Source organism: Trachemys scripta, chromosome 9 (genome assembly GCF_013100865.1).
Source record: "Trachemys scripta elegans isolate TJP31775 chromosome 9, CAS_Tse_1.0, whole genome shotgun sequence".
Lineage (NCBI taxonomy): Eukaryota > Metazoa > Chordata > Testudines > Emydidae > Trachemys > Trachemys scripta.
The window spans coordinates 72,715,306-72,740,682 of record NC_048306.1 but is presented as its reverse complement, the minus strand read 5'-3'; the positions used below and the strand labels follow the sequence as shown (position 1 = coordinate 72,740,682).

The 25,377-nt window shown below is 36.5% G+C and overlaps 1 protein-coding gene across 7 annotated transcripts in view; it reads right to left on the bottom strand.

The window, feature by feature from the left end:
* U2SURP (U2 snRNP associated SURP domain containing) overlaps positions 1 to 25,377 on the bottom strand; it is a 67,857-nt gene that overhangs the window by 17,524 nt on the left and 24,956 nt on the right. For 2 of the 7 annotated variants that reach the window (XM_034780592.1, XM_034780595.1), the window contains exons 3-19: positions 23,649 to 23,753; positions 22,221 to 22,335; positions 21,694 to 21,830; positions 20,086 to 20,153; positions 15,946 to 16,040; positions 15,831 to 15,866; positions 15,663 to 15,745; positions 14,986 to 15,151; positions 12,608 to 12,819; positions 11,604 to 11,647; positions 7,844 to 7,948; positions 6,168 to 6,234; positions 5,922 to 6,085; positions 4,362 to 4,524; positions 3,701 to 3,780; positions 2,011 to 2,098; positions 1,142 to 1,264 (exon numbers count right to left, since the gene is read on the bottom strand). In XM_034780592.1, the coding sequence (XP_034636483.1) occupies positions 1,142 to 1,264; positions 2,011 to 2,098; positions 3,701 to 3,780; positions 4,362 to 4,524; positions 5,922 to 6,085; positions 6,168 to 6,234; positions 7,844 to 7,948; positions 11,604 to 11,647; positions 12,608 to 12,819; positions 14,986 to 15,151; positions 15,663 to 15,745; positions 15,831 to 15,866; positions 15,946 to 16,040; positions 20,086 to 20,153; positions 21,694 to 21,830; positions 22,221 to 22,335; positions 23,649 to 23,753 (1,851 nt within the window). Of the gene's footprint in view, positions 1 to 1,141; positions 1,265 to 2,010; positions 2,099 to 3,700; positions 3,781 to 4,361; positions 4,525 to 5,921; positions 6,086 to 6,167; positions 6,235 to 7,843; positions 7,949 to 11,603; positions 11,648 to 12,607; positions 12,820 to 14,985; positions 15,152 to 15,662; positions 15,746 to 15,830; positions 15,867 to 15,945; positions 16,041 to 20,085; positions 20,154 to 21,693; positions 21,831 to 22,220; positions 22,336 to 23,648; positions 23,754 to 25,377 lie in introns of those variants that run through there. The other 5 variants (XM_034780594.1, XM_034780596.1, XM_034780593.1 and 2 more) reach the window with 4 other exon arrangements.

Here is a 25,377-nt window from a genome sequence, read left to right as displayed (position 1 = left end):
AAATGCATTAATTCACTGAAGGACACACAGCTGTGCACCTGACTTCAGATATGTGAAAGATTCCCTGAAAGACTTTAAACTGAGCAAACTGAGGCAAATAGTCTCCCTCCTTGGTAGCAATACAAAGCAATATTCACATAATTAACCATTCCTAAAGCATCTTTCTAATACATTAGGCACAAGCACTTTCCTTCGAGCTTGTATGCTTTCTTGACTCTATTGTTAGCATTCACAATACAATAAGAACAATCCCACTTTCCAATTGTATTTCAGTTACCATCTCTTGTATACTATATTTTGGCAGTGCTGCAATGCAAAGACTTGTTCTAACCCTGTGTTTGTTTACTAGCCTCCAGTGACTTGATCTTCCTCACTTAGGATATATATATTTAGTTATAAAAACATCAGTAATCATCCATCCCATGCTCTGGGTGTTTAACAACTAGGAGTGTACAGTGCATCCCACTGTAATTATATATCCAGGCACCTCACACAAACATCCTTCAGACTGCCTCTCCTGGAAAAAAACAAAAGCAATTCCTGGCTCTGATAGACCAAGGTGGGGGTAAGCAAACTGCAGAGGCCGTCCTGCATAATGACATACCAACACTAGTTTCCTCATTTAAACTAAGATACTTCCAGCTCAAGTAGCTCCACTAATTCCAACTGTGATACTATGGCAGAGGAAGAAAGACTTTAAAAAGTTAATACCAACACCTTAAATTCTACCTAGAAATTCACAAGTCAGCTCTACCAGGTACTTAGAGTACAAAGTAAATGGCCTGTCACATTCTGCACTAGCTTCAGTTTCCAAATAATCTCAGGATGTAACCCCATGATATACTGCATTACAGTAACCTAGTCTGAAAGTGACAAAGGCATGAATTATGGTAGCAACATCCATATCTGAAAGAAACAGTCATTTATCTTCCAGGACATAGATGGAAAGAAGTTCTCTTGGATGCTCAGGTGACATCTAACAGCCACCTCAAGTTTATCAAAATTCATAAATTTCAAACCTGTCATAAACAGCAGTGACACTCAATCGGGGGTGCCAAAATAATCCTTGCCAGTTTTTCTGGTTGCTTCACCCTATTTGCATCGTTATCTAGGTTTAGTTTTAGTTAAGCCAAGCACTTACCTCTATTTCTTTTTCTTCTATAATATTTACAAGCCCCAAGAAAATATTCTGCAGTTTGATCAAAAAGGGTTCTGGATAAATTGCCCAGTCTTCCCATGCTCTGAAGCATGTCATTACCCGTTGCTAAAAATAAAAAAATGCTAGCACTTTGTAATAAGAGGTATTTTAAAATTATCATACGTTTATAGCACAGCACTATAAAACTATAAAGTTTTAAAACATGCATTTGGCATATAATCAATTTTCAAGAGAAAAACAATACTATATGTTTTCTGTACATAGAAATTAGAAATAAATTTAGTTTAAAAGTAGCAAATGGCCATTCTCTGTTAAGGTTTTATAAAGTCTAATTATCAACCATTAACAAATAAAAAGGGTGAAAATAAGATTGTGTATTCTGTATCCGGCAATTTCTTCTCACATTAAGATTTCTTACACTGAACCGTAAATTGTCTTTAGTTTTGTATTAAAGTGACCCTACCACAACAAATCCATTCTCAAATGCTATATATCTTTCCCAATTCCATGAGTATATACTTAATTACATATTTAATCTATTAGTTGTTGTATTTTCTTCATTTACATTGATCTCTACCCATCGGGCAAAAACCTTCTAACAGAAAAGCTGTTTTTCTTTTAAGCATTTTAAAAGTAACATTTGTATAAGGACATAGTTTGAACACAAATTCAAAGCTACTATCTCTATGATAGAAGAGACAGAAATGGAACTCTGAAAGTTCAAAATGGTACTATCCTTAATTTGGAAGTTTGGGGGTTTAATCAACTTTTGTTATGAACACATTCTCTTGTGCAGAAGTATATTACTAATTCACGTTCTCAATATGTCATATTAACAATAATGCACATACCTTGAAATTTTCCGACTGTAAATGGCCTTGTATTGTACGGTAGGTAGCATTGAGATCAGAAAATATCTGACATAATTTTGTTTCAAAACTGGAATTAAACACATTTCTTAAGTTAAACAGTGTAACATGAGGATTGTAATCTAGTTCATACTGCGTGCACCTGGAACCTATTCCTTTTAAATACTGTGGTTTCATCATGAGGATTCACAGCCATGAACTGAACTATAAAACAAATACAGTTACCATATGTGAAATTTGCTTCAGTGAATGGTGGAATTACATGGGAGATACCCATCAGTGCTTCAAACCCTTTAGACTATGTAGTAGGGATGAAGTGGTATAAAAGCACTGTATCCAGGCAGGAAACAGTCCTTCTGTGAAGACACCATGGAAGACAGCCATAAGCCTCTCTTACAAGGCCTGACATGGGGGCATGCTGAGTGGAGGGCTGCAATGTTTTGGAGAGTCCAAAGAGTGCTGCAGCCCACAAGGCAGCCTTGGGAGGCTACCATAACTTTAACAAGGCTCCAAAGAAACCAAGGAGCAAAAGGGTACAAAGGCTTGCTCCCTCTCCCTGGTCGCAAGTTCTATACTGTGCCTCTTATAGTGCTTGGAAAATTTTGAGTTAGATTCTGTGCTATAGCTATCTTCCAGATTTTCAAAGGACAAAGTCAACGTTTAAAAGAGACTTCTGTCTGCTAGATTTACTTCCTAGACAAGTAGCAACAGCTCCAATTCTATAATGGGGCTCCATGCTGGTGTGAGGGGCCACCTGCGTGACTCTAATTGCAGAAACTGGGGAGAGAGGGAGAGGGCGGGAGCTAACACGGAACAACACAGACTGGAGGAAAAAATATTTTGATATTCTTTCAGTTGTATTCTTTGTGCGTTTGACAGGATTTCATATATAGGTCAGTTTCTTGATTTCCTTGTACCATATGCTTCTCCTGTTTATGTGGGCCTTTTACATAGCAACATGGGAGAGAAGAAACGTGATTGTAAAACAGTAAAATTCAGCAAGGAAACTTAGGGACAGATATATCTGAAACACCTAACAACTCGTATTTTTAAAATGAATTTGATTTCAAGTTGCCATTGTCTCTTTCACTCCAAAAGTTCAGCACGTTTGGAATTAAATTCAGTACAACTGACCACAAAATAAGAAACTGGGGTGATAAACTATGTCACAAAGGAGCAGCTGTTCCTATCATTCTAATCCCTGCTGCTATTTGATCCACTGATATGAATTAGGCTACAAAAGGGTGACAAGAGTAAGATGAAAACTAAGAAGCTAGGTGAGGGAAACTGTGCAGGGAATGGAAGGAAAAAACAGAAAGTTGTTCAATGCAGCAGCCTGACTGTTGCAAATGGGTACTGCGATCTTAAGATCACTTCTAAAATTCAAGCCAATGAAAACCATGTGCATAGATGAAAAGATGGTCATGGGGGGGGGGGGGGGGATACAAGCAAAAAGGGCACACCTACCACATAGTTTAAAAGCACGCTATATACTCAGAGAGCACGATAATGATACCATACCAGTAAAGTGAGGAAGGTTTATCCTTTCCTATTTACAATACAATATTGCACTGCCCCTTTTATCCAGAGGGAAAAACCAGATGAATGTACTTTTAAAGCTATAATTACATTCCTTTATTTCTATAAAGAATTTAAAAAACTTGATACTTACAATTTTCTATAATATGAAGCATTGGCAACTTTAGCTGAAGAGTTGTATAACACATCCGACACCAAATATAATCTTGCAATCTACAATAAACAGGATCCAAATTATGACCAACTTTTTAAAATTTAAATTATGCTGTGATAATATTGTGGTATCTTGGGATAAATACAAGACATGCAAATTCAAAAGACTTTGGTCTATTTTAAATTAATTAAACTAGCCTGAAGCCAGCTTTCCTTTCCTATGCTTATATCCATTTCCAGCAAGAACAGTCATCAGAACTTCAGTACATATATATGCTGTATAATCATATCAGGTAAAGATTAGAATTCTGATTTGTTTCTATATGTATGAAAACTCACAATATTCTATTCAGACAGTGAAAAGGCAACCTCCCGTGTCCCCCCTACCTACAAGGCTAATTTGGAAGGAATGGAAAATGGGAAAAGTTTTGAATGGAAAAATACTAGGCAAAGAGAGAATAAGAATTTGCTTGAACAAAATGGCACTTCTCAGAAGAATGGAAAACCAACTTCAAACTCTGGTTATATACAGAAACTCAGTATCATCTTACACATGGAGAACAATACTTTTAACTGCATGCACCCATTATAGAGAAAGGTCCCCAAATTATACATAGTAGGATTAAAGAAATTCTTCATACCTTTTTAGGAAGAGGAGTCTTCAGAATAGACAATGACTCCGTAATGCAGTCTACAATTTCTTCAGCAGCTTCAGCATTATTAAGACAGAAAACCATTGCATCGCCAATATCGTTCTTACGAGGCGTTAATCCACGCAGGATTTCCTCTAATTTGTCTCTCTGCCTAAAATTTCACAGTGTTTTCACATTTTCATTTAAATTAACAGCACTTTGCCTATAAATTTCTAATTAAGCTTGTAGTGAGATCAACTTGTTTAGGGCCAAAGTAACCTTAATATTATAATCTGTTGTATGTTTTCAGTGATTAAGGTATACGTATTCATTAAGATGAAAACCTCCTAAACACAAAATGTAAAGACAAACTAGCCACTAAAACAGACCAAAGGCTACTGAAAACTCTTCTCTAGTCTACGCCAAGTTATACCCTATTTTAAAAAGCTACACATATTACAATAATTATGTTGGTGAAAAGAAAGAACAAATAATGATATAGAAGTCCGCACACTGGCTTTTAGCAACACATGGGGAAAAAAGGTTGGCAAACTGGAAGATGTTTATAAGGAAAGAAATGTTAGACTCTATTTTTCTCTCATAATAGCATAACAAGTGATTTAATTACTCTGACTTCAATAAAGTTATTCCTAATTTATGTCTATTTGAGAGGAGTATCAGGCTTGTGATTTTCAATCTTTGAGGGTTTTGGATACAAAAAGGTATATACAGGAATACTTATTGTGAACTCTCTTTAGTATACAATAGTCTTAGAATTTGTTTGTCAAATGGAAGACAAGACCGTAGGGAGAATAATTTAATTTTCCAGCTTCTGTTTTGAATTGAGTTGAAGTTAACATGGCTGTTTTCAATAAGTTCAGCCACAAAGTTTCTTTTGTAACATAACACTTTGTGCACCACTGTTGTTAATAACAGTCATCGCAGTTACAGCAAATGGAAGAACAGAACTCTATATTGCCCTGTGAACTAAGTTTCCCTCTGCCAATTAGTAGCTATTTCATATTTTAATTTCCAGTCAATGCAATCAGTAGAATAAAGGTCAAGATAGATCAAATTCTGGTGACAGGATGAGCAAACAGGGACAACATTTACATTTAACTCTTTTCAGACATCCAAAGCAGGTAATGTTTTACCTGCTCATTTATTTTCTCCAGCCCAGCCTCTGGAATTATATTCACCCACCAACAGATGGAGATAGGAAACCAACAAATACTTTGACATCATCCTCCCAACCCCATAAATAGGGGGCTACACTGACTTAAGCAGTCTGAGCCCCTCTCAAGCAGTTAAACAAGCCAGGGCAAGCCAATTCAACACAATCCAAGTCAAAAGTGAAAGGTGACTAGAAATTAATCACACTAAAAATCCATGAACTGTACTAAAAACATAACAATAGTTCTAAGAGAGTTCCAAACCCCTAACATTACAGTAAAACACATTAGGGCATCTGGGATGGCATATCATATTACTTAAAAAAAATAAAAAAAAAAATTTGCAGGTAAGACATTACGATGACATAATTGAAAATACTAGATCTTAAGTTCTTACTCCTCCTTAAGTGCCCCCTTCTTGTTAGGTTCCTCTACAAATGCTTCAGTTTCTTGCTCTTCGGACATCCCATGCAGGTATGGATTTAATGGTGGTGGCCTCCAAAATGATCCATTTTTGAACATACGAAAGTCTTCTGTCCTCCACTTGGTTGGAGCGTCTCCCTAAAAAGAGCAATAATATTTCACTATGTTCCTGTATTTTATCATGTGCAACATTGTGAATTATCACTAACATTTTACTTGCCTGTAAAATTGAATAAAGCTTCCATCTGTAATATACATGGGCTGGAGTCTGGTTTTCAAACAAAAACCTAAGCCAGGACAGGGAAAATAAAAAGTAAAGCATGTTATTGCAAGTATACATTTGAAACACAATTAAAAGGAAATACTATTTAAAGAAATGCAAGGCATCAATATGCAACTCCTTCCCCTCATCCCACTCTGGCCACAAAGCGACCCAAGAGCATCAGAAGTAGAGTGCTGCCCCTGCACAGTGAGAGCAGCTTTGGGGAACCAACACATGGAGATATACACAAGTGGCATAATAAAAAGCAAAACTCCATTAGAGCTCCCTGTGCCCCAGGACTGAGTAGGATTTTGGTAGCACAGCTACTGGACCTACACAAATTAAGTGGCTTGTCCCACTGCAAGGGGGAGGCATCAGCTTGAAGGGCTACTATAGCCCCTAAGACTGCATTAGAAGCTGTAGAGGTACTCTCTACATAGGTCAGTTACTCAAGTTGTACATGAGGGACCAGAACTGGCCAAAAGTTTTCCAACTGAACAGTTTTCCACTTGAAAATGCTGATTCGACAAAATCTAAACATTGTGACAGGCCAAAGTGCTTTGTTTAGAATTTTATAATATAATAGCATAAATTAATATGACAGTCAAAACAAAGTTGAAATGAAGCACTTCAAACGAGACATACCTTTCTCACAGAACTGGAAGGGACCTTGAAAGGTCATTGAGTCCAGTCCCCTGCCTTCACTAGCAGGACCAAGTACTGTCCCTAGCAGATTTTTGCCCCAGATCCCTAAATGGCCCCCTCAAGGACTGAACTCACAATCCTGGGTTTAGTAGGCTAATGCTCAAACCACTGAGCTATCCCTCCCCAATGCAATTAAGATAAGGTTGTTTTGATTTTTCTGAATTAAAATTTTTAATAAATTTTTTTTGAAGGAAAGTTTGAAGTTTCATTCAGATTCAGGACAAAGGGAAATTTCAAATGGTCAGAGTTTCTTGTGAGACAGAAATTCTGAATTTCAACCACAGATCTTATCCAATGCCTGCTCAAAGTTAACAGAAAGATGCCTAACTTTTACTGAAGCCTGGCGTTCATGTAACACGTTGTGTAAAATATGCATTTTGTACTCTACTATTATCAATGACATTGAACTCTTTCGACTACTAGGAGTCACATGTCATTTGAAAGATAATTTTACTGTAGATTATCAGGAAGGTTTTGACTTCACCAATGGCTTTAACGGCACGAGTATTTAGAGCTCACCAAAACAGTTTATCATTGGAAAACACCCTTTTGACAAACCAGAATTTCACTTAATAGCACTGACAAAATTTTATATTTTAAAAATTAGAAAAAAATCATGTTGAAAATCTCAAAACTGAATATTTTGTTATTTAACAAAAATCTTCAATTTTTCATTTTGAAACTATTTTGTTTAGAAATTTGTGGGGGAGGGGGGGTTCATTTCACAAAAAAATTTGACTTTTGGCTTTTCATCCTGATTCAGGATACATGAACAATTAGTAAAACTCACTAATTTCCAAAATTTAACTTATTTACATTCAAGATATCCACCCAGAAAGCATCTCCCACTACAATATTTTTAAAAAGATAATTACTAGCAATAATTGAAACAGATTCAATGTTACTGCATATTAAACAAAAATAAGCACCTGAACATTGGATTGTTGATTTCTCGGTTCATGATCATGGCTTCAAACATAGGCCCTTCACGTACCACAAACTCTATCATTCGATGTATCAATGCGAGCAAATTCCTACAACAACAACACAGTTAAAGAAAAATGGATTCAGACCTAACGCTATACAAAACTACACTCCACCTAAGATACTATAACTGTGTGCAGGAGATTATTTTGCTGTACTGTTAAAAAAATAGTATAAAAATAAGGTAACATGGAGCAACGTTAAAGCCGTGCATCAAGAACACAGGCATACTAAAATGAAAAGATGCCTGATAAAGGTGGAGTGTGCATTTTCTAAGTGAAGCTTTTACTCCTAAACATCAACAACTTAGCTTGCAGTCATCTTCTGCCTTAGTCAAAACTAACCTAATGATCTTAGAAAAAAGGGCAACTGAACACCAAAAAGTGATCTAAGTTAGTCAACAAATAGTGATCCCTGAACTAGTGCGGATACATTTTAGATTTTAATGTATCATTTAGTGCTGATACATTTAAAAAGTTAGTCAGTGTTCTGTAGACTGTGTCTACTGTTTGCTTGCACTCAAAATTAATACAAGTTATCATTTTAACCTATTTAATAGAAACTCCATCCAGCTTTCAAGCTAAAGACATACAAAAGAAAGAAATATCTGAGCGTGCAAAATTGTGCATCAGCTTTCCTGACACAAACCAGGTGGAGATTTTATTAAAATTAGGCCACTAAGGAGCCAACATCCTTTTGGCCAACGTTTAAGATGTATGCCATCAAAACAACCCTGTAACATCGTTTATCAAAACATACCATTTGATGTTTCATCCATTTTGTAGCAACCCAAACTCAAAGAGCCAAATTACAATTCCAAAATCTATAAAGAAAGCTAGGCCCCATGTTGCTCCACACAACAGCCTTAGATATTCACAGTTAGACAAATCTGTCAGATTAAAATCTGAAAGTATTTTTTAATTTGAAAATTTAGGCCCACTCAAAGACTGGTAAAACAACTCCTGCAATATGGTAGAAACTGATTTTCAATCAAAAAATATTTACTATTTAACAGTGACCTTCTGTTGGCTAAACTACTATTAAAGTAGGATGCAAACTAGTTTACATTTTGAAACAGGGCCCTAAGTTTTCAAATATAGGTCACAGCCTACATATATCAATGAAAGGCTTCATGATGCAAGTATTTCAGATAAGGTGCAAGCAAAACAAATGCAGCTTTACTTTTAGCTGGTTTGTGTTTCTACCCCATATTAGTTATTTAAAGCAAAACAAAAGGATATTGGCTCTTTGAACATTGTACGCACATTTCCCTTTCAGTGACCCCAAAATAGGTTATAACCCATAAAGTGTTACGTTTAAAATTTGGTAACTGTTCATAAAAGAAGATACAGAATTACTTCATTTGTGTCTCCATGTACCAAAGTGCTTAATATGATTACTAGGTAATGATTATTTTATTTTTTACCATCTTAATAGTTCAAAGCTCTCACAGATGTAAAGTTCTTAAGCGGACAATTTTTTTCCACAAAACTAAAGAATGTAATGAAAAAATATTTAAGACTAAAGAAACAAAATCTGCCCCTTTAGCTTTAGAAATTGGCAAATGGTCTGAATTATGTATTAATTATTAATAGGACTACATTTCCTTCATATATCACACAAAAGACCAAAAGCAGTACTTCAATTAAGCCCTACCTATAACTCAGGGGGGTTTTGCATACTAATACATTTGACAATCTTGGAAACATTCTGCAGAGAACAGACTCAAAATAATTCTGCAAGCCATTTTATTCAGTGCAGGGTTCTGAAAGTCCAAGTAGCAAAAATGTTTCACAATGTGCAAACTAACTGTATTTGAAAATAGTGCAAAATTACAATTAGACTTTCAAGCCTCCTGATGCTGATAATATCACAGTTTTTAAGGCCAGAAGGGATCACTGTGATCATCTAAACCAACTTCCTGCATAACACAGCCATGGAAGTCTACCTAGCAACTCCATCATCAAGTCCATTAACTTGTGATTGAACAAGAGAGTATTTTTAGAAATATATCCAGTCCTAATTGCAAGACTGAATATGATAAAAGATTTAGCACATCACACTTCTGAAAAGGTCATATCACTTCTAATACCTACAGTGAGAATCCAATACTTTAAAACCAGTTTCTCTTGCAAAACAATGAAAATGCAAACAGAAAATCTTCAGTGTTTAAACTAAAATATATGCAATATTAATTATTGTTCAAATGAACAGGAAGGAAACTGGCTTTACAAACTTAGGCCCCTGATCTTGCAGATATTTACACGTTATCTGTAATCATGTGAGTAGTCCCATTGAAGTCAATCACATAAATTAAATGTTTGCACAATAGGGACATTTTATAATATTTTCCCACTACTGGCACCACTAATGTCACTTCAATTAAGTTTTACCAACAGGAAGCTAAAAAAACGTTGAATTTAAAGTTATTTCCGAATACAGTTCAGTTAATATGTGATGAGTACTCCTCACCACATGAGCTTTCAAAATGCTGCAATACATAAAATGGGAGCATAGCTTTCTCTGAAAGCTAGTTGCACCACACACACATTCCTAGTTTAATACTTGCTTTACTATCCAATAAATCTTTCTAAATCTGATTTTACAGGCAAATCCCTGCTGGCCACTATAATTATCCCACATCATTATTCAAAAGTTGCATCACCCTGAAATTTAGCAAAATTACTACTGCATTTGTGTATACTGTAAAATATGTTTATACTACCTGCCTTAAAATATTTTTACAAAAGCCTTTATACAAAAAAAAAAAAAAAAATAGGGGCTATTTTATGACAATAAAAACAGTGTAGTACAAAAGGATGATAGTTTAAAGTGCATTATTTAAAAATGTCAATTATCTTAAGTTGGCCAACAAAAAATGTCTTTCAGTTACAATAAAACCACATTTATTGGAGCCGATCGTACCAATGTCTGGTCAAAAACTGTATACTTTCCCAATCCATCCCATGATGTTTTCCTGGTCCCCCGCTGCCGCAGACAGTTCAGCTGGTGTTGCTCACCAAGGCCAATGTCAAAGAGAATTTGGTATTCTTTTGTGTTATTTACTTTTTAAAACAGTGTTGTGTTCCTATGTTTGGGAAAAGGTTTTAGCTTAACTGAGCAAGGGTATACCTACATCAATGCTTCCACCGTTACACTAATGTGAGGCCAAAATTAAATACATACTCCTTGCATTACAGAACACCCTTTTCCACCTGATTACATATCTAGTTGACTGCTGTGTGTAAAATTAAAAAAAAAAAAAGGTAACTTAAAGCTCAATTAATAGGGTCAACTGAACCAGAGTTCTGAGTTATATGTTCATAATTCAGAAAAGAAAGCATTATACAGAAACGTTACAGCCCTGAAGTATCCAGGTGTTAATGGCAAGACCTACAAAATCATCACTAATCTTAAATACTTCTCAGACAAATGTTCTCTGATGAAATTACACAAACTATACCCTAGTATTCAACTCTGGCTGCTGAGAATCATAATTCTGTTCTTCTCTACCAAAAACTGCTGAGGTAAATATTAAATGTGAAATATAGACTGTAAAACAAATGAATTTCCATTATAAGTAGTATGAAAGAACCATTGCTCAGTCAAGCCATTACTTTTTCCTCAACATCACAATTTTTCTTTAAAATTCCGAAGGGGATATTTTCTATATTTAGATCAGTAATAATAAAGAAAAACATGTACCTTTCTGTTGGGATAACCACTTTGACTATGGCTTGCGACAGAGTCTGTATATGAAGTCACATCAGATAATAAACATAGAATATGTGAGTATTGTTAACAAGTAACAAGCAAAAATATACATATGCATTGAAAATACTACACATCTATCACAAGATTTGCAGGCAATCACTGCTGGAAAGTTATAACTAAGCAATTACATAAAAAGCAGATGGTTGTGTTCAGTGAATCATAAAAGTTCACTAATTGCAAAGTATTAGAACATTCCTGTCGGAATGCACATCAATGCACTGAATAAGTACTACACTGAAAATAATTAAGGAGTTTTAATTTATGAAACAATTCTCAACTATTTGACCTGGCTCATACTGGTTTTTGCTACTCTGTTCCCAAGCCTTTTAAAAAATAACCCTATCATTTAAGTGTCATTCATTAAAGAATCAACAAATTCTTACAAATGTAAATCAAATTGGTTTGTGTTTAAAAAAAATACTTACCCTTCATATTTACTGTCACAGCTAATGTTCTAAAAACCTCTGAAAATATTCTGAGCTATCCTCAAATACTGACTCAATATATTAACTTACTAGCAGCCATCTAGACAGAAGAACTATTTTATGAGCTCATTCTAGTGTAAAAACTAAGTTATCTGAATTCAAATGTAGCATTTGCTTTAAAGGAAATAATTTAGATACTGCAAATTTGGCAGCTTACAAAAGGGGGGACGTAGGAGGAAAAAAACCCAGGGAGCTTGGAGGGGGAAAATGATGGCCAGATTTAAGAGAGTAATGAAAATAAGACAAGGCCCAATACCATGGCCTAATGTACTCAGACAATGCCTCAGGGATAAAAGTCCCTTGGGCTAAGGCAGGGAACAGCTCAGTTTGCGTAGCTAAGGGCCACCAGAAACAGACTGAACAATGCAATTCTATAAAGCCGTTGAAAAAGACTACCATAGATTTAATATTTATAAATTAGATATGGCCCAGGGTACATTTTTAAGTTACCTTCTCAAAATCCTCCTTGTTTTTTGGTGGTGGTAACATTGGAGCATTAGGGTTCTTCAATCTCTCTCTAGGCTGAGCGTTAAAAGGCAGTCCTGATGGAGGTGGTGGGAGGGTGTGTTCCATCATAGAAGGTGGAATGTATATTGGGTGTGGTGGAATCGGTACAGCTTTGCCCCAACCTAGCTTCATTTCAAAGGACATAATCATCTTGCCTGCAAAAGTGAAAGGTTGATAAAACTGAAAGCTATGTCAAAGCTGTGCCACTGTCTGCAATGTTTCATTACAGCTTTGGGGCTTGGGCCTGCCTATACTAAGGTTAATCTGTTTTCGCTTAAACTATATGGTAAGATTATACCAAGACTGCAGATTACATCATACCAAAATGAAAGCCCACTACATAAATTTTTTTTGGAGGGTTTCAAAGTATGCCTTCAGGACAGTACAGTGCACATAACTTGAATTTTTAAAGGATCAACAAGATCCAGGGTAATCATAGGTTCTTTGCATATATACTGAAGCTTAACACTCCAAGCCCTGGTCTATACTAGGACATTTCACCATGTCTGACCACAGCTGCCAATCATTTTGACTGATCCACAGCTGAATGCTGTTCCGCAATCCATATAAAATAGAATGAAACATGGTCAGCATACTACATTTAAATCCTAAATGTAGTCAGAATGGTAAAGCTTCAGCAAATATTAGCTTTCCAAATACTAGTTTTCTCCATATGGAAGTTCTGAAATGAGTATTAAACATTAAACAATAAGCTACTCCTTAAGGAAGGCCAAAGATAGCATGAATGTAGGATACAGGGAAGGTAAGAAGCTTTCATTACAAAACAGGAAGTATATAAAGCAAGGACAATAAAAATAGTTAAATATTTATCCAAACTGGGGAATAAATAAGTAACTACCATGTTAAAAAAATCTGATGGTTTTATTCACAGATAAACAGTTTAATGAGTGCAAATCAAAATTGTACACTTAAATTTTAAATGTATTTTTGGAGCATGATCTCTTCATTATCCAAAAAATTCTGCCAGAATGCCCTCTGGGAACTTTCAACTTCAAAGCAACCATTAGCAGTCATATTGGCAAAATTAAACTAATCACAACTAGCCATTCTACAGCTGTTCATATCTTCCTTAATCCAAGTGAAAATACTATACTCACTGGCAACAACAAAAATGGAAATGTGGGCTGGAGAGAAAGACTTTCCCCTCATCCCCTTACATAAAAGCAGTACTTTAATAAGTACTTTTTCTTTCAAGGTTTATGTTGTATCTTCACTTGGAAGATTCTTCTCTTTATCCCTTGCCAGTATTACAGCACAAGGTTTGTGCATCAAGTCTAAAACTTTATGATCACTGTGTTCAATTCAATTGATTCTAATACTCAAATCAAATTGATGAGCTATAAAATAGTCTATATAGCATTATTTTAGGCCTAGTCTACACTAAAAAAGATTTGCCAATACAGTGGTACCATACTAGTAACCTAGGCCATGTCTGCACTACCTTATGTCATCAAAACTTAGGTTGCTGAGGGTGTGAAAAAGCCACACCCGAGCGACCTAAGTTTCGCCAGCATAAGTGCTCGTGTGCACAACCGATGCTCTCCTACCAACATAGATACTGCCTCTCGTTTAGGTGGTTTTATGATGTCCACGGGAGAGCTCTCTCCCATCGGCACAGAGTGGCTACATGAGCAATCTTACAGCAGCGCACATGCATCAGTACAGTTGTGCCGCTGTACATTCACTAGAGTAGACATGGCCCTAGTGTAGACACGCTAATATCAGCAAGAGTATGCTTTCACTGTATAGTTACACCATTTCCCCAAATGAAATAAGCTACACCGTCAAAACACTTTTTTGCAAGTGTACCTGCATCTACAATAAGATTTTGGCAATATAAAAATTTTGTAAAAATATCACACCCCTAATCAATATTAGTATACCAGCACAAGTTTTAAGTATATACCTGCCCTCAATTCACACAGCTTTAACTATTTACCAAAAATAACCAATTCACTGGTAACCATTTCAACTATTATAATATAGTGGTATCTCTCCCACCCTCTGCAAAAATAATAATTTATAATATAGTAGTATCCCTCATACCCTCTGAAAAAAACTATTTCCACTCTCAGAGGAAAGGAAGCCATTATAAGACTTTTTAAATGGTGTTTCAAACTGCACTAGCAAGTAAAAATGAAATAAAAATATGGTAAGTTTCCACCTTTTCTATGACACACAATATTTTCCATTATTTCATTTTGAAAGAACTTAATTCTAAGATACATGTCTCCCAAACTTATACTTCAAGCCTCCCCAAAAGGTAATTATGACTAGACATAATTTAAAGTCCCGTTTACCATTTAAATTCTTTAATGCTCGTTCAGCATCTCTCCTGTTCATAAAGGCAACAAAACCACAGTTCCTCTCTCTTGCTCTTTCCTCATCGGTTCTTGGCCACATAATTTTAACACTAGCTAATGGTCCAAAGCGCCCAAATTCTTGACATAACATCTCTTCATTCATCTATAGGAAAAGAAACCAGAATTAGCATCCAGTTACAGTTTTTCCAAGGCACCTATATCACCTTGGTATCTAAATGTTGTGATATTATTTCTCTCAATTCTCTGAAAAACAGGAGATTATGTAGATGCTTGGGAGTTTTCAGGGTGGTGCTGCTTATGGGTGCCATTCTAGGGGGAAGGCCCTCTTGAAAAGGAACGTCACATATTCTGACCCAACCACAGACAGGCTTCAGCTCAGCCTTATCTTTTCCAGCAAGGAGTTCTATAGCAGAAATGCTTCCACGGAGAATGCCCTACCCTCAGTATTCGAATGTCTAAACCTGGATCTCTACAGTGCCATAACATTTTTCACTAATATCTAATGCTTTTTTTAAGTGTATAGTCTGTAATCATAATTAGCCACCATAAAACAAAATTTCACTGAGATAAAAATCTACAGCAAACTCCTGAAAGAGTTCAACTGGATCCAATGTAGCTGCTGCTCTTAGTTACATGGCTACATCCAACATTACCTGAGGATTAATGTTTCCAAGGTATAAATTCGTTGTGCTTGGATCTCCAACATCATGTGAACCTGGTGCGTAATCATCCAGTACTAAAATGAAGAGAAGATTATTATAACCCAAACATTAATTTAAGTGACACAATACGGTACTAAATGAAAAAAGAATCTATATTACCACCAGAAGATCTGTTTCTTCTTGAAGGAGCATCCACTATATAAAAAAGAGATTATGTATATTTAGTCTATACATTTTATAAAACAAATAAACATATAAAATAAAGATTACTTACTGGAACGGCGCTGGCCATCTGAATCTGACTGAGGTGGCTCAAAACGACTTAATCTACCTTTTGTTTTATGCCTTTCATCACGCTCCTCTTGAATTCTACAAAAATGTTAAATACAGGTAGCAATTACCTACAATTCAAGTTATTTCTAATAAACAATTTTTCAAATAATATCTTCCAAAATATGATTCTTCAGTCATTTTAGCAGTCATTTTAAAATGAAGTTAGTAGCAGTAAAAAAATATCAAATTGCGAGTCAAAGTTTTCCACTTAGCCACAGAAATGGGACAACTCAAATAGTCGTCAATGTAATCTTCCCCATTCCACCCCCCTAGTGTGCCTTTACCCCAACCTGGATGGGCCACCTGTAGGTGCGAGAAGTTGTTCAATTTACAAGATCAAGGTCTAGGGCACCGGTCTGAAAAAAAATCAGGAGACTTGGGTTCTGTGCCCTGCTCTGCCACTGATCTACCATGTGTGTCTAGGCAAGTCACTTCACCTCTCTGTACCCGTTTTCCTCTCCGACCTTTTCTCGGTCTTGTTTAAATTTAGATTGTAAGCCCTTTGGTGTAGGACCTGTTCTCCTGTTTGTACAGTACACAGCACAATGAGGCTCCAATCCCAGCTGGGGCCTCTGGGCACTAATGTCACACAAATTAATATTCAATCATTGGAAGTATTGCTGAATGTAGTGATTTTTCTTAATGTAGATATCTGTGTTTTCGGAACTAGAATAAGACCACCAATTCATTTCATATACACAAACTAGCCATGAGACAGTAATAAAGTTTGGTCAATATCAACAAGTGTCAAGTATCAGAGGGGTAGCCGTGTTAGTCTGGATCTGTAAAAAGCAACAGAGAGTCCTGTGGCACCTTTAAGACTAACAGATGTATTGGAGCATAAGCTTTCGTGGGTGAATGCCCACTTCGTCGGATGCACGAAGTGGGCATTCACCCACAATACATCTGTTAGTCTTAAAGGTGCCACAGGACACTCTGTTGCTATCAACAAGTGCTATCTGTGGATTTATAACCCAATGTCTCTATATCAATTATCAATCCCATAAGACTCCCAGGTGTCCTTTTCACCTATTCTACCTTACCAAAACGTGTAATATCATGGCACACAGGTATTTTATCATCTGTGATATAGAGCAGTGGTGGGCAACCTGCGGCCCGTCAGGGTAATCCACTGGTGGGTGGTAAGACAGTTTGTCTACATTGGCTGGGAACGGCGAACAGCGGTCACTGGACTCCCAATGGCTGTGGTTCGCCATTCCCGGCCAATGTAAACAAACTGTCTTGTGGTCCACCAGCGGATTGCCCTCCCGGGCCGCGTGCAGCCCGCGGATCGCAGGTTGCCCACCACTGATATAAAGAGTCTACCTTGTTTTCAGAATCTCAGCACACAAGCGCACACACAGAAGCTAACACCTCCCAATCCCACTCTCCACAATACTATGCTCCACAAGTCATCTAATAAAACCAGAGATCACAGGCAACACTCAGAAGCATATAAATTGCCTCTGGTCCATGGGACATGAAGTCTTTGGCATAGCCAATGAGATATGTGCAAAACTCAGCCACAGAATTTTCTTGTTTTGGTTTGTTTAGACTAAACTGCTTTTGTATTCAATCCTCACTGAAAAAACTGAAATCTTTCATTAGCACAATCACTCCACAGCTCCTTTGGCCACAGTGTAAGAGACACTGACACAATCAAATACTTTGTTATTCATTATTCCGATACACAGGAAGGGGAACAAATCTACTACTGAAATACATGTTGTTTCTTTGGATCCTTAGAGAGTGAAAAGAGAAGCCTCAACTTCTTCTTCCTTTATAGTATCTGATCATTTTGCTTCAGTTTCCATACATAATATAACCAGTGACAGTGAGATATAAAGTAGTACTCACTCTTGAAGGTACTCCAGTGGCTCACTTTCAAGTAATAGAAAGAGCAAAAAAGCTTAAGTTCCTTCTTTTGAATGGAAGCTGCACTGAGAGCAATCTAGAAAAACAGAGGATGCCCTGATCCCAGTTTTTCTAGCTGGATATTGAAGTATAATGGTGGTTGGTTGATCCAATCCAAACCCTAATCTCTACTTACCCTTTAAACTGTAAGAGCAGCTAACTGATCCAAAAGTAGTCATCCTGGGTCATCCACAAAAGCACCCTTAATTAATATTACTCATTGCTAGTCCCTGGAAATACTTCAAACATGTTGTGGAATTTAGGCTCTCCACATAGAGTTTTGTATTTTTACTATCTTTTGCAAAATTTAGGTCTTGTTTTAAGCTGAATTACATTTCTAACCTTTCTAGTTACAAGGATATCCTTCCAACTAGGAAGGCAATAGTGCACAGTTTCAAAGGCCATAATCAGACAAACTGAAACAGCTCTGACCGATTCAACCCTAAAGAGAAAGGTTTAAGTGTCAACACTGTTAACAGTTTTATTGATCATTTTAGCAGAGACTTCGAACTAACGTTGAGTCTTACAATAGGATTTTTTTTTTTTTTTTGTAAACACTTACCATTGCTGCTATGACCAGTTCAGTCCCAGATGTGGTAGTAGCAGCAAGAACACCAGCATAAATTAAATGGCAAAAATACCCAAAACCAAAAAAACTACAACTCTGTTACCCCAGATTTAATGCTATACAACAAAAGCTTGTGCCCGTCCAGAACATCAAGTTTGGTAAAACTCAAACTTGTGAAAAACAGGATGTGCAGGTTTAGGGTGCACACCCACACAACCTTAACTCTGCCCCCTGGAGCTAGAAATAGCCATCTGCATGAACCCCAGCTGCATTCACTCTGTAGGTATAGCCATATTGAATGATGAAGGAATTAGTTTTTAACAGCATGAGAAATATTGTTGGTTGAAGTTAGCAGTCAATTAGGCAGCTGTAATTACCACACAGGTGTGCAGTTAATGACAGATTAATTACCCGTGGACCAGTAATGATAATTATACCTAACTCTTAGATATGCTATCCCTAGATCGCAAGGAGGTAAACATTATTCACTCTGTAGTGATGGGGAAACTGAGGCATAGAAAGGTGAAGTGAGTTGGCCAAAGTCACCCAAGCAGGCCAGTGACAAAACAAATAGAGCGCCCACATTTTCTGAGTCACAGCACACTGTTCTCCCTATTGCTATGTGATTCCTAAGTGTTGTGTCCCTCTTACTCCAGCACACTTTCTTGCAGCGGAATGGGAATAATGGTCATGCTTTGAAATGTTTGAAGTATGTGGTTGCTAACAGAGCCAATGAGAGAAATCTCAGATACGGTCTGTTTCCCAAGAACTTTTATTAAATGGTAGCTACAGTAACTTTAAGCATGTGAGAAAAGATTGGTGTCTCCCCCACCCTTACTATTCCCTGAAACATACACTTAGAGCCCTGCAAATCTGCAGATTCCTGCTTTGTATCTGTGGATATTCGCATACATCCCAGTCTACCTGCAACTTACCCCCATATTCTTTTCCCAGTGTCCCCCATCTGACCTCCCACCCAACCCCATTTATCCCTCCCCCCCCATGATCCAGCCCCAAACCCCTCTCCCCATTCCTCCCACTTCTCCACCCCCAAAAATGCTCCCCTCCCCATCAGCAAGCATTCACGTCTTTGTAAATGGGGGGGGGGGGAATTGCATTCCCCCAAAATAAAAAAAAAAAATCCAACAGACATTTTAACATTTTAGTCGTTTTGTGCCTTACAACATTTTCCAGACATCTGCCCATGTTGGGACTCAAACTGACACTGGCAAGTTAGTAAAGTTCAAAGGCTTACTGCTTATCCCCTTGAGTTATCTATCTGCTGTGAAAGTTTTAAGGCAACAAACCCTGTTGGCTTCTCTGTATGCACATACTCAGTGTAATCCATTTGGCACATGGGCCTTAAGAGTGCTTGACAGCATGCTTAAAAAGAACCAAACTCTTTGGCTACTAACACTGAAATCGGACATCCCCCAAAGGGCTAGTGGATGCCACGCACTTTGTTGGCATAACACTCAAGTGTTTGAGACCCTGACATGATGATCTCAGCCCTGGTTTGAGCTCTGTAAGAAGGGAAATTCAAACATTTGTGCCATTTTTCCTAATTTATTATGGCATTCCATGCACAGTCAAACTTACTGTTTTAGTTCTTCTTTGAAGAGTTCTAAATTGCTCTTTTTCTTTTCTTTCTCCCCCTTCTTCAAAGGCTAAAATAAAGGATACATCAGCCAATATTTCAGAAGAACATACAATGAATGGTTTGTCAAAGAAATGTTTGTGTGACCCGTATTTTAGATCATTTCCAATCCATATTATCTTTGGTCTACAGGTTTCCAATGACTGAATCACAGACAAAAATCCACCTTTAAAAACATTAAGGCTGAGCCCTCTGAACACAGAGTCAGGAAATACAAAAGTTAAAGTTGAATATAAACCTTAACTCTGTCTTCGTGCTTATACATTACAATGAAACCTTTAATTCTGTTCTCATTATCAAACATTATCTCTACAACTTAAGATACATATTTAACATCTTGTAATTCTCTGTCAGTCTTAACACTTATTTCATCACAAAAGTTAACTACATCCTTAGTGACGAAGGGCAAGTCTTTCCTACAGTGCTACATTGGCAGGAACATTTTTACAGCAACGTGACAGTGAAGGGCTCAGTGGGAGGAGTAAGATGCACTCAAGAAGTGCAACTAAGTAGCTCTTTTTTGTAACTGAAAATCTTTGCACGCTGAAATATCTTCTATGTTGTCCATTAGTATCCAACTCTATCATCTAAATCCACAGCATACTGTTTTATGTTTGGGGTGGGTTCGCGTTAATATCACTTGTTACTTTCCCACACTAGCACACAATGCTATAGATGCTTCACACATATCTAAAGATGGTAGAAAGAATTCTATTTAGGAAACATGATTAAGTAGCTAAAGACTATCATAATGGATTGACACAGGAACAGCATTAAGTCTGCAGGTTAAACCTTAACTTGCACATTTTCTGACTTGAGTGTTCAGTTGCACAGTCAATGTGCCCCTAACAGTTTTTGTATTTTTTTTTCCAGTTTTTTTAAAAGCAAAACAAAATCAAACTAACAATATACAGTACATGCAAACTGACAGAAAAGAGAGAAAAATGAAAGAGAAAGTAAGTGCTTCATCTTAGAAGACTTGCAAGTCGTGCAGACTATTGGTCATAACTCAAAGAACTGAAGGGATTTTGCTTAAGCTTCAAAAAAAATTCACCTTGAGACAGAGACCAAGCATGGAAAATGTAGATCAGTCCAAAAGGTAAAAGTTTCTTAAAGTTACACGCATCTGAAAACAGATGGTTAAAATGAAAACTGTTTTGAAACCTTCAGAATAGCTGGTGCTACCAACTATATATACTTCAATAGCGATTGGGAACATTCTTTTAATATTCACCAAATACTAATTCATGATCAAGTTATCTTGATTAAAAAGAATATTAGAGCATGTACAATATTTCTTTTGCACAAAATCAAGACAGAGAGCCATTTTTAGAGAGCCATGGATACCAGTCTGCATATAGGGCTAGTAGACCTTTGCATTCTAATCTCTACAATAACTTACTATATGGTTTGGGCAAATCGCTTAATGTCCAAATCTTGGTTCCTCTGATATGAAAAATGGGGATAAAACTATTCTACTTAGTTAATGTGTATAAGTGCTTTGAAGAGGGATTAAACAGGAAGAAAATATTTTGAGAAGAATAACTTACAGGCTTTTTGGTTTCTATCATTAGAAGGGATGGAGGCTTCTCATTAGAGGATGGCTGATTTGGCTGATTTTTTTGATCTGAAAATCGTGCTGAAGGTTTGTAGATTTTACCTCGTTTTTCATCTGTTTCATGTTCATCTGGATTTTAAAAAGGAACTCAGTTAACAGTTACTACATAAAAAAACTGATTTCGTTCATTATTTCTGAAATTTTGTCTCCAACACAATCTAAAAAATTAGTTATTTATAAATCAAAATGAAATGCTGTAATAGTATCACACTCTGCAATTGTAATACTCAGGAAAGGCATGTGTAAAGTGTAGTTGGTTAAAAAAAAAACATTTTCCTTTTAATATAAAAAAAGTGATAATTTCACTAACATGCTAATGATTTACATAAACATCTCCTAAAAGCATAAAAAAAATTTTAGCAAGCAATGTACTTCATTAAACACAAAATAAAATTCAAACCTAACCTTTTTCTTTGTAATTAACCAGAAGTTGTTGGGGATAAAATATTCAAGTCTTACCTTTAGATGCATTAACAATTCCTCCTCTTACAAATGTTTTCACTTTATTACCATCACTTCCTTCAAAGGCAGCAAGGAATTCTTCATAAATTTCTGCAGCTGCCTTCTCATCCTCCTACACACCAAATGTTAAATCTGTTTACTATTTTTACAAACAGCATCCGTGAGACATCTAACCTTAAGCAGCTATATGACTTTCCTTTTTCTTTTCTAGAGTTCATGATACCTGTTCTAATTCAATGTAAATTTCACTTTCAGACAAGACAATTTTTCAGAGCAGGAATGTGGGAAGAATTATTAACACAAGAACTAGAGACAAACCGCTAGATTTGTATAGTCAAATATGATTACTCATTTAATAAATGTAGAGTTGATTTTTTTAAATGATTTATAATTTCAGAACTAAAAAGAAGATGGCAAACACAAAAACACTACAAAGACCTTAGAGACTGCGCTAGCCTGCGTGTCGCAAAAAATGTATAGTGTATACTATGGGAGTCAAACTGTCTGGATGAAATTAATAATGGGCTTGGTTTTAAATGGTGTGTTTCACAAATGACAAATAAATAAAAATAAGTGAGACAGCAAATTAAATTCAACACCACTGCATTGCCTTACATTAGGATTTTCAAAGGAATCTGGGGAAGTTAGGAAGCCAGATCCCATTGAAAATTCAGAGAAAGTTGAGAACTTAACTTGTTTAGGCTCTTTGAAAACCCCCAACTTTAATTAGCATGAGTTGACATCACACAAGCTAAAGCAAAGAGTTAAAATATACTGAAACATGTTAAAGGCCTTTGCTAAAATTCCAAATTTCAATATGTTCTTAAGCCATTTTACATCAGATATGTGCATTTCTGCACGGAACCATATTTAACATAAATTTACTGTGTTCCCAAGATAAAAATCTCTAGTTTGAAAGTAAAATCTATTTTGTAGAATAAAACATTTTCAGCACTGAAATATCTAAACAGAACAGTACCACTGATTCTCTTGGTAGCAATTAAAGTCAAATAATATACAACATAAAACCACACAAGAGAAAAGTCACCTAAGGTGATAGTAGGTCAAAGGGAGGGACTGATTTCACAGACAATGTCACAACAGTCGCTGGACTGTCATAACCCAAAGCTTACAGGAAAGCCACAGGATCTGATCCCTCATTTAGACTTATCCTGGCTTTTTTCTCCATTTCAAAGGCAGACCTCTGTGCTCCCCAATACAGTTGGCATCAAATATTTTTAAAATTACCACACGAAATAAAATAGTATAGTTAAGGTATTATTTGCTTACATTTTTTAAAAAGTTAAGTTATAACTAATTCTCTGAAATAGAATTTTTATTTTCACTGCCAGTTCTTTGTTTGGATAAGATAATGACAAGATAATTTCATATATAAAAAGAAGAAGAAAAACCTGGTCTATTTACCATTACCTTCTTTTTTAACTCCTCTTGTTCCTTCTTACTTAAAGTCCTCTTGGCAGCACTCATTTTGCCAATACTGAATGCTTTAAGTTTGTTTTCCAAAAGAGGCTACAAAAAGGGACAGAAAACAGAATGCATAGAGAAGTAATTTTTAAATGCATCTCATTATTTGAATCTAACATCCAAAGTAACATTTTACCTGAAAGGACTCACCGAATCTGCTGGTTTAGTTACTTGGAAAAAACTTGAAGTCTGCCTGGACTTGCCCCTCAGGACAGGTAGTTTTCCAACAGCAATACAATTTTGAAATATTTTGATAATTTAAAACTATTCAGCAATAGCCTATGAAGGAAGCTTTTAACATCCAAACTTAGATGAGCTAGATTGGTGCTCTTGTGATATGTTCTGAGCTAACTTGTGGAAAACCTAACAAAGTCTGTGAGCCCAATACATGGGTCAGCAGAAGCTGACACTGCTGAAGATGCCTACTTGCTTAAACCTGGAGAACAATATGTTCCAATAACTCAGTGGCAACCCCTGCAGCCATTTAAGAAATACGGACAAGCACTGAAAAGAGTTGCAACTAATTAAATTCTCTTGGCCAGAAGAATGATTTTGTGATCCTAGCCAGTAGTGATTAAGGATTTTAATGGAAATAAAATGAAAGGACTGCTGAGGAGTTTAAATATATGTTTTTGCTATGGGAAGATACAGAGGAAAGTTATATTCTTGAGCCTTTTCAGCACCAACGCCTTCATTCCCCAATTTCTCATTCTCCTTGCCTCTCCCAATTTAATCTCTCCCCCTTAAGACCATCAAAGAAGGAAGCTCACATAGCACAATTACACTTGCACAACTGAAATAGTAATAATTGATCATGTGAAGGATTCTTCTGCTTCGCTGACCAAAGAAAGATGGTAATGCATTGAGAGGGAGGACAACTTCTCCAAGAAATGGGCAGTGGGGAGGTTTGGGAAGGGGAGAAGAGACAAGACAGCAAACTTATTTTGAAATTCCAATAGTCAAAAGATAGCAGAAAACAGTCTCAATTTTTAAATAATTTAACTTCTGTTTGTTATTGAAACTAAGAATCAATATGAGAATAAAGAAAATATCCCCAGTAGTCGCCAGAACATATCTACATATGGTGTGACACGTCATCCCCCCAAAATATTTTCAAAGCCCTACCACAACTATCAACTCATTTATACACAATGATGCTAACAACTGCTAACTCAGCAACACACAACCTCTTTAAACAACAGGTCCCACACTTTGTGAGAAGTTAAAGTGAGTAAACTGAATTTAGTCATGATACCAAAGATTTCAGAATCAGCTGCAAAAAAAAGTTAGCTTTGGAAAAACTTCTGTCTAAAATGGAATTTCCAGGAATTTCAGTGCCTCAGTCATTTACCACCACTTCTAATAGAAGTTTCCTACTCAAAGCCATTTTTATACAACATGAAAAAGCACTGTAAGAACTATTGCTTGAAATAACTTGAGCTATAATACTTGCTTGATGTCCATATGTGCACCACTCTAGATGTGTGACAAGAATAGAGTCCAACAATTGGAACAAGAAGGCCAAAGGCTCAAAGCTCTTGAACACTGAGAAGTTTGGCCTGGGGAGTAAAGTGGCTCACTTGTCTTAAAGTAGGGTTACCATACGTCCAGATTTTCTTTTTGGGCTCCAAATCCCCATCCGGGGGGAAATCCCAAAAAGCCGGACATG